Here is a 14040-nt window from a genome sequence, read left to right as displayed (position 1 = left end):
ACATCCACACGCTCATTCAAGGTGTGACGGATGTGATGAACATGACTGATACTCTATTCGTTGCTCTATTCATTATTCTTTTGTTTTAATACTCCATATGCTGCACATATACGCCAATTCGAACAATATGTGCTGGTTGTTACGCTTCGCTGAATTCTGGATTTCTAGTTCGTCTGGTTATACCGATATACGTACGAAACTCAATTCTCACAGTGCTCAAACAAAAACCGTATCAATCTACGTTCAGATTTTTGCAGCTCACCAAGTGTCCACTGAATTTTCCACTGAAGCATCGATTCCTCTGGCTGAAAAGTCTTGTGGGATGAATTCCCAGCTTCGTTGAGACCCCGGGATGCCCAAATGGGGTTTAAATGTTTGGATTGGTACTCCAAACTCAATTGCCCGGTTGCTTGAGTCCATCACGGACTCATCATACCTTTCGAAAATTCAATTCCATTGTGCGAATGCTGAGCGCCTAGGTTCAGCCGTATACTCCGATCAGTAGTTCCTACTACGGTTATCGTGCATTTTGCGTCAGGTCGGTCCATTTGCTTGAGGTCAGGTCGCAAACAGTCACTTTGTCGAGCATATTAATCCGTGAGAATTAAGTTCCGCACGTATATCGATATAACCAAACCAAACGAACTGCCACAATTCAGCACAGCGCAACAAGTAGCACGTGTGTATTCGAACTGGCTTATATGTACAGCATATGGAATATTAAAACAAGAGAATGATGGATAGAGCAATGAATAGAGTATCAGTCATGTTTACCACATAATCATGTCCATAGATTTCCCTTGAGTATCTTCACTGCTCAAAGCACATTATCTTGGCCATTTGTTTTTCATGGCCTTACGTTGGTATGCCACCTCACGAGCACTGCTTCGTTGACATACTCTCAGACGTTTGACGTGAAGTAAATTATCTTACAATTTTCCGCTCATTCCTCATTGCCCCATTTGAACGACAGTTTAAAAGTCGGTGCACAGGATTGCGCTAATACGACTTCACTATTTGATAACGTAGCAGGCTGAACCGGGAGATAGTTTTTTGTTTATGCTATCTGCAGACAAGTGATTTATATTAGTGCACTGTTGATGGTGGCCATAACACAAATCAGAAGGTATATGCACTAATAAAAGTTTTTAGTACAGTTGGAAATGGTGAGATGCCACACGTATAAAAATAATTACAATGCAAAATGGGAGCAAGTCAAAAGGGGAACTTATCGTCTGTGAGAGTTCCTTGGTGTAGGTCCGGACGGCGGAGACGTGTTTTCTCCGCCGTATGGCTGCTACACTCCGCAGCAAAAGCCTTCTTCCTTTCATTATATTAACACTATATTATCACTACATTAACATGCAGTTTGTTCAACTGGAAGTGCTGAACAACTTGGAGTCAGATGGCAACTGCCTCGGCAATCGTGATGCTGAGTATTCTGACCGTTCTAGAACCTGGCACACCAACCGATATCCAGTGCCCCATTAAAATGTACCTTGTGTCGACAAGGTGAGCTACAGTAGAACTCCGGATTGTGCCTGTACATCTGCAGACGGACCGTTTCGCGCATTGTTTCCGAGTCCGTTTAGACAATTGCCGTACGGTACGACCCACAAACACACTTGAATTCATAAACAAACGTTAATAAGTTTAGCACTGATAGTTTCCATTTTTTGTCTGGCGTAGGGAGGTGAAGTTGGGAAGAATCACCGAAGTTTAGCTACGTTGAACTGGATCTTACGGCTGTGGGCAAACCTCGGGATAGTCCCTCATTTACAGCGTGACCCTCGAAAGGGATCAGTAGAAAAAATCATTTGGGTTCGACAGATACTGATACAGTTGTTCTGGTTCTGATTCGAATAGTTCGTGAGATAAAATGATCGGGTTAGCCGTTCCCCCTTAAATTTTCCTAATAGCACCCAATCCGCAATCCTGTTTGTCATATGAACATATTTTTCGACCCTCGGAGCCAAACAGCACACCAAGTCTCTTTTTGTCTACCTCAAGTTTCCCTGTGATTCAAGCTTATTTGAATAGAGTCGTTGGTTCTTCGGATCATACCCAGGTCTGGAAAGGATACCTGATTATTCACTTGGCTTTTCGTGCTAAAATCTATAAATTTCCTATAGGTAAGGTGATGCCTAAACCGGAGTACTTGTCAGCATATTTGTCGTATCGACATATCACCCATCAACTTCCTGTTCTCAAGTTTGGCCGTATAGATATCAGAAAACAATCGGCCTAGTTGTGATTCCACAGCTACTCCGTCCCTTTGTCGATTTTCTCTCATCAAAAAGAAATTGCTCATTAAGGGGCAAGTAGAAGTTCATTCAGCTTATCTGCTTGTATGTGCAAAGCTACATTTGCAGTTTTCCTACTTTTTAATAGGTTTGCGATAGTTCCCATCAGATGTAAATCTGTGGATGAGAAGAGTATACCAATTAGGCTTTCAGGGTGACAAGACTGAATCTCTCGTTTATAATGTTTTTAATGAATGTGCTGCACCAGGCTACCTCATGATTCAGTTGATACGATATTCGAATTATCGCAATGCACCATGTAGGCGTAATGCACTATTTACGAGGTTTCTGGAAACTCTTGGACAGCCCACGATCGGTTTCCATTGTAGAACATCATAAGTAATATACTCAGTTGGGTCTGCCCTGGAAACAACATTGGTGTGCAAGTGAGCGAATGTCACTAACTTTGTGAACTTTATGTTCAAGCTTAGCATATTGTCGAGGGAATCTCTGGGAGCGCGCTTGTTTTTCGAGCACTGATAGAAGTGAACCCGATCTCGAGCTACCGAGGTGTTTTCAGCAACCTCGTGAGTAGTGGATTACGTCCATACGACACTTCTTATATGCCACCATCAAAGACAGAAACCCTAAGAGGATTTTGGTCATACACCACCCACAGTTAGACTTCAGGCTTAGTCCTCTGAACATCCTAAGTGATTATAGAGCACATATACTGCACTTTAATGCATTGATGCGTACAGCAAACAAAGCTGATCGCTAGCATCAGCGAGTGGGTCAGGATAGACTTCCTTTTTTCATGCACCTTCCTAATGGCCTTAGTCAGCTGTTGCAAGGAAGGAACTCAGGAATTCTATTTTTAGTACAATCAGTGACCCCAATTTGTAGAGGTTAGTAAACATGTGATCGATTTCAATTGACAGTCAAAGTGGTTTTTTCTACCTTTGAATAATAATTCATTCACTTGAAACTATGAGCAATTAGAAATATTGCATCTTAATATATACGTGGAGGCCGCTGTGAAAATTTGGGGGCAAGTAAAATGGCGTGAACGCAGGCTATCTTTAATTCAGTTGCTCCGGGTTGACCCTTTTAGCAGATTTCTTGCGGTGCTGAACGCGGTTTAAAACTGGGAATCTTGGGAGGACAGAATGCAGGAACGCGAAAACCTGTTAATATCACGAAGTCCCTCTAGTCGTGCGAAGCGTGACAAACCAACCCAAATAGATTCAGCTGATTCAGCCGCCAGTTGGCTGCTATCTCAGACGTCGATGACGAACAATCATTGTCATTCACACTCCCGTTACTCTGGTTTGAAGTGTCGTTCCCCTGTCCTGACGTAATTAGCTGGTTAGTCCAGGCCAAGATGTGAAAGCACTGGACTCGAGTTTAGATCTTACTAGAGCCCATCAGAAGTGCGGGGCCTTGCCTGTGCGGGGGTCTACTTCCGGACATCTGAAATGTCAAGCGGGCGTATTGATTAACATCGGCGAACGCTGAAAAATCTGAATTTTCATGTGCGATTTGGTGAAAATTTTCATGCTTTAGCTGTTTCATATGTTTTCGTAGGTATGCTATAAATTCTTTCAGATGCAAATCTGTGGGATTGAACACTTTCGCCAGTGGAAGCATCTTTCCATCGTTGAGATTACCCCGTTTTATGAGGTCACCGATGTTTTTGTTTGCTGCAGCAAAATATTTGCCCTGGAATATGTTCAGGAACTTCAGCTTATCCCGGGGTATTAGATTGTAGGGGAAAATTTGTCGTAACAGCAAACAAGCGCATCAGAAGTCTTTCTTTATAAAGTTTAGATAATCCACACAGTTGTGGCACAGTCAGACCATTAGTTTTCATGTTGTTGAACACCAAGTTTCGTATTCTTTTAAGCGCAGTGTCAGTAGATGAGTCCTCGTAGGCACGTGTTTGCCTGTCCTTCCTTCTTCGATTGTCAACCTTTCAGCAGTTCAACTGTTGGAAGTCCGTTCGTCCAGACTTTGCACAGAAAATGTTATTCAAACATTCATCGCTGACTGCTAAATATAATGAGTACCCAAGTTGTGATCAAGGACACTCAAGAGCAATTGGCTAAACCCTCATCATAACTCACTCAAGCGTCATGCTTTCAATCGAGTGGAGACAATTCGTCCCCTAAACTATCACGCAGTGTCCTTTAACAACAACACATTCCCGACTGCTCTCTCGTTTGTGAAAAACCGAAGTTCTGAAGTGTGTTAGACTTATTTTTGATCATCGATCCAAAAGTGAACGCAAGCTGGAAGACGTTCTCTGTGCCAATAGTACCACAGTCTTCCTTTCCGTCTTAACCCGAAAAAGTGTCTTCAATCTGTGTATATTTGAGCTCAGAACTAGATGAGGCTTTATCACGAATGGGTTTTTCATTTACTTTGTAGAGTTAATCAGCCTGAACTAGAGCTTTTATGGTCCCGAAGCCTATCAAAGATCTTGGATGCTTCAGAAACACTAATGTTCCCACGTGTTCTAGGTGCAGAAAGTATCAAACAGGCCACAAGTAATAATCCTTGTGGATTATCCTAGTCATCAGCAGAACCGATAAACTTGTAGGAACTGTGGTCACGAACGATAGACTACCACTGTGGTGACGTCATTTTCCCAGACGGACTCCCTGTTTAGTGGACTTTTTTAATGTTCTTTTCTGAATGCTATATATTTTAACAACCGAATCCTTTACAGTCAAAGTGATTAGACTGGCAGGCTGTTGATTAAAAATTGTTCAAGAATGAATGCCCCCGGTGATTTGTGTGTGTCGTTTAGGTGACTCTGCCGTGTATTCGTCTACCAAAATCTTGCTGCAGCTGCTGACTGAGCATGCATCGGGATCAGTTAGCTGACATCCAATTACCACCACATACGAAAAATACACTCATCTGCGCATCAACTTGGTTCTCACGGAATCGCTCAGATGAATCGCTCGTTTATGGTATTCTTCAACTGAACGTGCTGCAAAAGTACGCCACTATTGAATAGTTTTCCAGCGCAATCGTACGGATCGCTATCATTCGCCTGGACGAACCTTTTGGTCAATCTATGTTTAGCTACCCACATGTGCAGATAGACAACGGTAATCTGAACAGCACAACTGATGGGGCGGCTGGTGACTGGGTAGTTGTCGGGCTGCTGGTGACTGGGTAGTTGTTGGGCTGCTGGTGATTTGCTGGTCGATGATTACTTGGCTACTTATTATAAGTGAGCTGAGAAGCTAATATTTTCAAGCTATCCATTGCGCAAGTTGGCCGTTTGTCTTTTTCATTTTTATCAGCTGTGTATAGCTAAACTGCTTTCATATCTGTGAGTCTTGCGTGATTTTGTGTGACATCATTCAGTAGTTGAACTGAAAAGCGTTGCAGGTTCTGTACTACTTCCTAATGAAAACACAGATAGCGTGATTGACTGAATATCCATTCTATTACCTTATAGCATTGGTAAAATGCATTGTTTTCCGCACAACACGCAACTTTTGTCCACCTTTATGTGTCATCTCAAACGTTTACATCCATGCTTTCGTCACAACTAGCTTGTGGATTGAAGTCCTTTTATCTTTAGGCTGTCTAGCTACACCTTCCTCATTAGACAGTAGTTAATTGAAAGCCACCGTTGACTGACGGACAAGGACACATGTTCAAACCAGCACCAAATACTGCGGGCTTTCTCAGTTTCCATCTGAGTTCCATTGACAAAGAATCCTAAGCATGGTATAAATGTGAACTCAGATGAAAAAACTCTTATTCCATGTGAGCGATTCCCTTTGTTAAGAGTAAATGCGTATGACATCACATGCACCCTCCTTAAAGTTGTTCCACATTCTATTACTAATTCGGGCTTCAGTCAGATAGTGATTAGCTAACCATATCACCTTTCTAAACAAGACAGGATACCCTCTTATTGCCGATGTTTGGCCTTGACCTGTAATTGCTTCTTACTACTGTCGTGGAAAGGAATGTAGTGCCAGAAAGTGACATTTGTTAAGGCAATACACATAGAGTTTTTATACTTTTGAAGTTTCTCCTTGTTTTCAAACAGTGTAATGTGAATAAGCCAACTATGAATCACTTTGACACACAATGACACTCAGTCTGCTTAGACATTCGAAATACATAGAAAATTACAGGCTCGAAAAAAACGTCTAGGGAGTAAATTGCTTTTGATGATAGGGACAAGTTCCGTTGGATGTGGTAACAGGTCAAATTCTTAGAATTCATCAACTTGCTTGTGCTTTAAGAGGAATTATAAATAATGGATGACAGTCACATTTTCCACTTCTTTTTGTACGTTGTAGTATAATGCCCATGGCCCCAGACTGTCGTCTGCTACATATATCACTGATGCTGGGTAAGTACATCGCTCTACAAGACCTGCAAACTCAGCATTAAAGAGTGTGACGAAACAGCTCACTCTGCACCATTTTGTGTTCATTTCTCACCCAGTGTTTCATGCCACACTCAGTGTGGTAACCTCGACTCCTGATCCAAAAGAGGAAGACTTTCCATTGGTGGTGCGGGTACAACGTCACGGTGCACCAGATTGTGTTGGAACGATAATCGCGGCGAACTGGATCATAACGGCTGCCAGCTGTTGTGACACATTACCATCGTCTGGTTTAACTTGGAGAGTAATACTAGGAAACTGTAAATTACCCGTAAGTATTGTATCACGCACCAACTCTTTTTCCTCCTTGAAATTTCCTGTTTGTAAACAGCTTCATATCTACATACCAAGCAACTCCGACCTATAGGTCTTCTAGAGAACTTGTATTGGGACCCTCCAAAGCCCAAATGGTACGGGCACAAATGATGACTGAATGGCAAAAATATACAGACCTATTACGCATATTTGAATAGTAGAAACCACTTATCAACTGCAGCGAAATGTCCGCAGATCCAGTGGTTTGAAACTGGAGGGATACGATTACAACGGAGCTTGATTAAACAGAGTTTTCTTTCCCCCCGGAATGATGTGCGCTAAAAGAAATGTTCGAAATGTCGCACACATGATCAGCAAATATACCACCCCCAAATGGTCGGGCACAAATGATGACTGAATGGCAAAAATATACAGACCTATTACGCATATTTGAATAGTAGAAACCACTTATCAACTGCAGCGAAATGTCCGCAGATCCAGTGGTTTGAAACTGGAGGGATACGATTACAAATATACAGACGTATTATGCATATTTGAATAGTAGAAACCACGTATCAACTGCAGCGAAATGTCAGCAGATCCAGTGTCATGTGGTTTGGTACCTGGTTTGAAACTGGAGGGATACGATTACAACGGAGCTTGATTAAACAGAGTTTTCTTTCACCCCGGAATGATGTGCGCCAAAAGAAATGTTCGAAATGTCACACACATGATCAGCAAATATACCACCCGGAAACAAATTCGTTACCATCTACACTTAAGCCAATCGGTGTCCTAGTAGGTCTCTCCAACAGAGTCGAACAGTCATGTATCTGATCATTCAACTGCAAAATGCCAAGTGACTTGCTCCTTATTCAGATGGGTCTCGGCAAAATAAAAACAGCACATCCAAGGTGTATTGCCATTATTTTAGTATAGATTGCATGTATTATTCGTGATATACATGCATAGGATTATGTTGCCCTTTTCCAGTATATCGACCTGGCCACTCGGACTTGGTAGTCCAACCGAGCTCAGCTCAGAATGTTGTTTGGGCGGCGCTATTTGGAGGATGATTCTCTATATGTTTGCACCTACAGGCCAGCCAGTCAAATTTTATTCTTCAGCCATTGGATAGTGGTGAAGTAAGACTGGTATTTTGTTCTTGTTAAACATACTGCAAAGAAGACAACTTGGCTGGCACCCGCCGTTCTGCCTGGTGAGTAACACTTGAACCATACTCAGCTTCTTGAATAGCAGAACAATCGACAAGTCTTTGAACTTGACTTCAAGGTATGCTACAGGACTAACTGTAGTCTCTTCTCGGTTGAAGTAGAAACTCCCATTTCAGGAGGACGGACTCTTCGGGGAGTGATATCCTTGGGGTTAGAATTGATAGATGAAACTTCAAGCTCGATAGATTCCGGCTGATATTTAAACCCTGGAACTTCCCAAAATGGACGAGTTCAGAAGTTAAATCAAACAACGCAGGTACTATGACAAATACATGCATTTATATGGCAAGTTTTCATATACCTGAATCTCTCGTTTCTTCTTCATCAAGAAACGTGCTGTACAAATGCCAGCCCATGTTTCAGCGTGTATGAGTAACTTCCTTGTAAAAGAACGGAGGTGGTAATTAGCGCGACCGCAGATTATGATAGGAGAATGGAATTGCGCACTGTTTTAACTTCGATTACGGCGTCTGTCTCGCGTCAATGATACCCACAAACGAGCTCCAGGTATAACTTCAACAAGTGGCCTTATCAGAGCAAAATGTCGACTCCCCGGGAATGCTGATTATTGAAAGTTTTACCTATGTGACGGTAAACTCACCGAGCCACCAGTTAGGACATGCTGATTGTCAGTAGTTTTATTATGATGGATGACTCTACTTTTCCTGCAGTTCTAAGCCATGGGTACACTTTCGGTAATGGAACTGGTGAGGTTACAAAAGACCTATGTAATTGTGGACTACCATCAGGCAGAACTGCCTGATCGTATGTAATGTTCCTAAGTGGTACGAAAAGCTACCCGGGCCATTGAAGGCTTATGAGAAAAATGGTCTACTCAGAACTGTGCGATACATCATTGCTTGTAACTAGAGTGGATTTCTCATCATGTAGTTGACCGTCCGGCTTTTGAAATAACACCTGAACCTCAACCATCCACGGAGAACAATTATTAGTTTGTGCAAAGGACTACACACATGAACCGGTTTGACCGAGATGGAACTCCTACTCCTACGGACCTCCAATTTGAAGGGTACTCACTCGATCAATCGACCTATCGAGAACGTCTGTTTCTCGCCACATTCGTGCATACAGACCACACTTGCGATATCCAAGGTGGTCAGATGATTTTGTCCGGATTTATAGCTTGTACTAGTATAGATTCATATACAGTACAAGAAAATAGGGTAAAACTTGGAGATTCGAAATCCACGTACCATCCAAGTTTGCCGATTTTTGTGGACCTACACTGGTCGGGCATTACCCTCCTCATAGTACTTTGCTCTGTGAATTAAAATACCGAAATTAATTTTGATGACTCTATTCACAAAAATGTAACGCGTCTGGGTAAACCAGTGGGGTCTATTTGATTTAGGGTTTCTTTCCATTATACTCGCGACTTAGTCAGACAAGTAACAGGACCCAAGCAATGATTTAAAGTCTCCGCTACTGTGGCCAGTAGAACCATACTACCCATGCTTGCTAGTATTTTCGTTGTTGTGAATCATATAAAGCGCGGCCGAAAAAAAGGCTCGCTTGCACACTAGTTATAGGGTCACTGAAGCCTGTTCGACGCCCACGTCTGATTTTAGCCTTTTTTTAGGCTGATCAAGTAGAAACATTCCCCAATCTTCCGCCAGTCTTGTGGTTGACTTGAACCCCAACTGTAAGAAATTCGCGAACTAAACTCATTTGCAAATTGATTTGGTTTTGACGGCGGAATCGATCAGTTTCGGCTATTCTTCAACTGAATCTGCTGTACAAAGGCTGCTCCACGTCTCAGTTGGTATGATTTTCTAGATGTCAACGTAATTTTTCTTGAAGGAACACGCTATTCATGGCAGCACTTCGCCACTTACCTGCAGTTAGGTATCCATGAATGGTAAAAGAATTATGCAATCTCGGGGACTACGCACACCTTTTGAAACCCAAGCTGTGATAAAACCTGCAGCGGGCTGTCAATGAGTATTCAGCAACCAAATAGGTAGTCCGCTCTGTCAACTTATGGATCATATATTTACAACACGCTTGAAAAATATTATCGTTATTGATACTATTGTCCACTACAGTAAGTAATCATCCAGAAAAAGTTTAACCGGCATTTATCTAGTTTCACCTTGTACAAATAAAAGCGGGAGTCATTCGCATCCCCGTCATTCTGGCATAAACCAGTTGTTAGTGAGAACCGCATGAATACACTAAAAACTAACTTGCATCTGTCATCTTTGACCCCGACAGGAACTCGTCCAACGGTACGTTCTATTCGCCAAATTAATCACAATTTGCTTTTGAACTTCCAATAATCTGAAATTCTAACCGCGACTTCTCATCTTACAGCTTCGTACTTGCCTAGTTGCCATTCAGATAATCTACAATTCGGTTAATCTCCAGAAACGGGAATGCAGAACGTTCTATCTGTCAGCCTTCTGCAAACTTTTATCTAAACCTTCTATAAAAATCTAATATTCTTTGCACAAATACACCAACGCGGTCGTAGACATTGAATATTTCCCCAGTACTTGCTGTTTGACTAAGTGATTTGGAAACCGGATCGCAGTGCAGCCCTCGCACAGTGCCCAACTCTCTAAAATGGCTGACTTTGATGATACCCTTCAGCTTCCTATTTCAAAGTTAGTCACCTCATTTCCAGTAACGAGTCCCGTGTCGCGAACTATACTGTTGTCTCAACTTGGCTAAGAATGAGTATAAATTTCTTGCTGATGTTTTTCTTAGTTAACGCTCTCTACAAGGTCCGTCCCATCTGGTGATACCGTTTTTACGACTACCAATAACAGCCAATATAAATATGGTGGGTGGCTTGTTCGCTGAGCTGCGCAATTTGATTGCAAACGCTTCATCACCAATCGAGGTGACATCATCAGCGCGTCATTCGGGAACGTAGTTGTGCGTAGCGGTGGGTTAATGGTTGTGCTTTGAGTAGTGTTGCGTGTGTGTTAATGTACGTGCTGGTAGCCGGGGATGACCTTTGACCGCGAGTAGTTTTCCGGTCGGGCGGTTCCATTGATTGTTCTGTCATCCCGTGTCCTTATTCGCCGAAGCCCACGTGGTCACCTCGGTTGGTGATGAAATGTTTGCAATCAAATTTCCCAACTCACTGAACTAGCCAACGACCATCTACGCTACCTGAGCCACCGACATTTTCCTCTATATATCACTATAAAAATGTTTAACTATGTTTATCCGAGTGGTTCGAATGTTTCTCCATTGAACAAATGCAAGCCAGTGACAAGAAAAGTCTGTCTCATACTGAGTATTACTAGAATGGACAAGCATATTCAAAAGACAACCCGTTTACTTATCTTTGCTTGTAAACTGTAGTCACGATAAAAAAACTAAAACGGCACTAGCCGAAGAAGTGCTGTTTGCGTTATCAACGAATGCTGATCAACTTGTATTTTTTTAAGTCGAATAGAAACTAGCTGAAAGAGTTTTGAAATACGATTCATTCACCCACTTATCATGGAATCCCAGGCAGAGATCACTTCAATGGAAATAACTGTTAGGTGAGAGAATAGCTGGTCTCAAAAGTGCAAAGGATTCCTTTGATCCATAACAAGAGGAGTGTAAGTGACTGTCTATGTGTGTTCCATGGTATGATCGCCCTCAGGTGAAATCTTGCCAGTGTTTTGTGTAACACTAATGAGCAATCAGGTGAGAGGGTTTTTCCTTATCACCTTGGCGGTAGACTAGTGTGAGTGCCAACTTTAGGCAGACTAGCTTTGGTAGTTCAGCCACTGTCTTTTTAAACCGCGGGGCAACGATGCAAACCACACGTGCATGTAAATACATGCAAACGCACAAATTCTGTTTCGCCACGGAACGGATATAGGCCTGGTCCAATATTATCTGAAGTTATCTTGACCGAATGAAGATGAAAGACTGGAATAGAATGGATGAAAATCATCTGGAAATGCAATGTCAATGCTTTTTGGGTAAATCGGAACGTGCTACACTCAGTAGCTGCTCCACAAAGGTTTTAGCTCACTTTATTGATGACACTTATACACAAACATTCCTTTTGGATATGATCTCATCTCTATCCGAACCTTCTCTCAGATGTGTTTCCTACTAGGTCTTTTTTCAAAATGAAAGCCTTATCTCCTGCTTTGGTTCATACCCAACACATACGAACACTTCCACATCACTCTTGTTTGGGCAGTCCTCTTCCCGTCCTGGCACAATCATTCTAGTGAGTGCACACCCGAGGTTTGAAGCACTGCATGAGCTCAATAAGAACAAAACTTGAGCTCAGTGGTTTCGTCCTTTGATTTGCACGTACTGGACTGATTGCTCCCGGGTCAGGAGAAAAGCCGTTCAAACGGAAGTGATATGAACGCGAATTCGAAAATCCCGAAAAGATCTACAACATATGAGTACGCTCCATATGCGTGAACACATCCAGTTGACAATTGACTTTGTGCGGCTATCAGTGAGGAGGATTTTCTCACTACCGGATCTATTTGGATTCCAACCAAATTTTATGTGACCTCCTTCAAGCTGTATCCCAACCGTTCTGACATTCATTATCTCCATGTAGAATAACAAAATTTGTAAACGACCAACATATTGAAGTGCCATAAAACCGGAGAACAAGTCCCTCCACCTATCCGCCGTAGGATTGATTGTACACACTAACTGAAAAAAATTTGCAAAAAGCAAAGCCCTCTGAGTTGTTTTTTGTCTAACTCAAAGCTGTACCAACGTAGAAGTTTACTCACATGGTTGAACGAAGGTTTGTTTAAAACAAAGTCGCCTGATGATAAATCCACCACCTGTTTACCAAACTTTTCTGAAACATGCATTTTTAGATCTGTTATTTTAATACCAGACATCTCTATCGGGAACATATTACGTCAGTCCCGATTGCTGAGGCACATGGAGAGTGGATCACTGTTTCAAAGACCCACATTCCTTTCCAGATCACGTTGTTTAACTTGGCTAGAACCTCTCCTCGTTTTAGCAATCTCTGACCATTTTTTCTCAAAAATAAAAACTCAGAATGATCACAACCTGAGCTTTCAAGTGACACTGGTCTTATCCAACATGGCCTGCTTCTACATTTACATAACTGCACCGTATAATGACGAAGATCGATGGGCAGGGATTAAGGAAGCTCTGTCACAAGGGTGAACTGCTAACCCTCGAACGCAGCATTGTCATTTACAACAAGTCCTAGCTTTTGTGCTTGACCGCATTACCAAACTTTCTATTCGGTGATTTGGACTTTTATAAATCCCACCCTGTGGGTAAAACCACCAGCGATTGGCTAGTTCAATTAGACTGAGTAGAAAAACAATACTAACTTATGACACCGTTGTTCCTCTTGACGGATGCAGCGGTAAAGACAGGATAGGCAAAAGAAACATGTTAGTGTTTTCCCGAGGGTTTCTACGGTGTCACCTAGTGATAAAAAACAACCGTATGATTACAGCTGGTGACTTTGAACACCACTGCACACAATTTATCCAAGTGTACGGCCATAGTCTGGTTAGTGGATGTTGCAGTCAGTATCACGAATGACCCACACAAAAATATCCCAACACTACCAGTGTGATGGATTATGTGGTGTCCTGTAAGCGTTGCCAACTAATGAAAGGGGATACGACAGGGGCAACCCATCCCACGGAACCTATTCCTGTCTCAGAAATCGGCGAGTTGTGGTCAGTTGACTTCATGGGCCCCTTTCCGGTGACAACCAGTGGTAACCAATACATCGTGATAATGACAGAACACCTGTCGCGATGGATTGAGGCGGCAGCCGTGCCGAATCAGCGGGCGACGACGATCAGCGGAGTGGTAATGCATCACATCGTGGCCAACCAATGGGGTGCCAAAATGATCCTAACCGATCAGAGGCTTTACTTCG

The 14040-nt window shown here is 42.4% G+C and overlaps 1 protein-coding gene across 1 annotated transcript; it reads left to right on the top strand.

Annotated features, from left to right (window-relative positions):
* Positions 1-1405: 1405 nt before the first annotated feature.
* T265_02286 (hypothetical protein) lies at positions 1406-13044 on the top strand (the record flags this gene model as incomplete). The annotated part of the gene is made up of 4 exons (XM_009166490.1): positions 1406-1512; positions 6578-6630; positions 6726-6937; positions 13003-13044. 4 exons carry the CDS (start codon positions 1406-1408, stop codon positions 13042-13044), a joined length of 414 nt encoding a protein of 137 aa, XP_009164754.1.
* Between the last annotated feature and the right edge of the window lie 996 nt (positions 13045-14040).

Source organism: Opisthorchis viverrini (genome assembly GCF_000715545.1).
Source record: "Opisthorchis viverrini unplaced genomic scaffold opera_v5_26, whole genome shotgun sequence".
In the NCBI taxonomy this organism is placed as follows: Eukaryota; Metazoa; Platyhelminthes; class Trematoda; order Opisthorchiida; family Opisthorchiidae; genus Opisthorchis; species Opisthorchis viverrini.
This window is presented reverse-complemented; position numbering and strand designations above follow the sequence as displayed.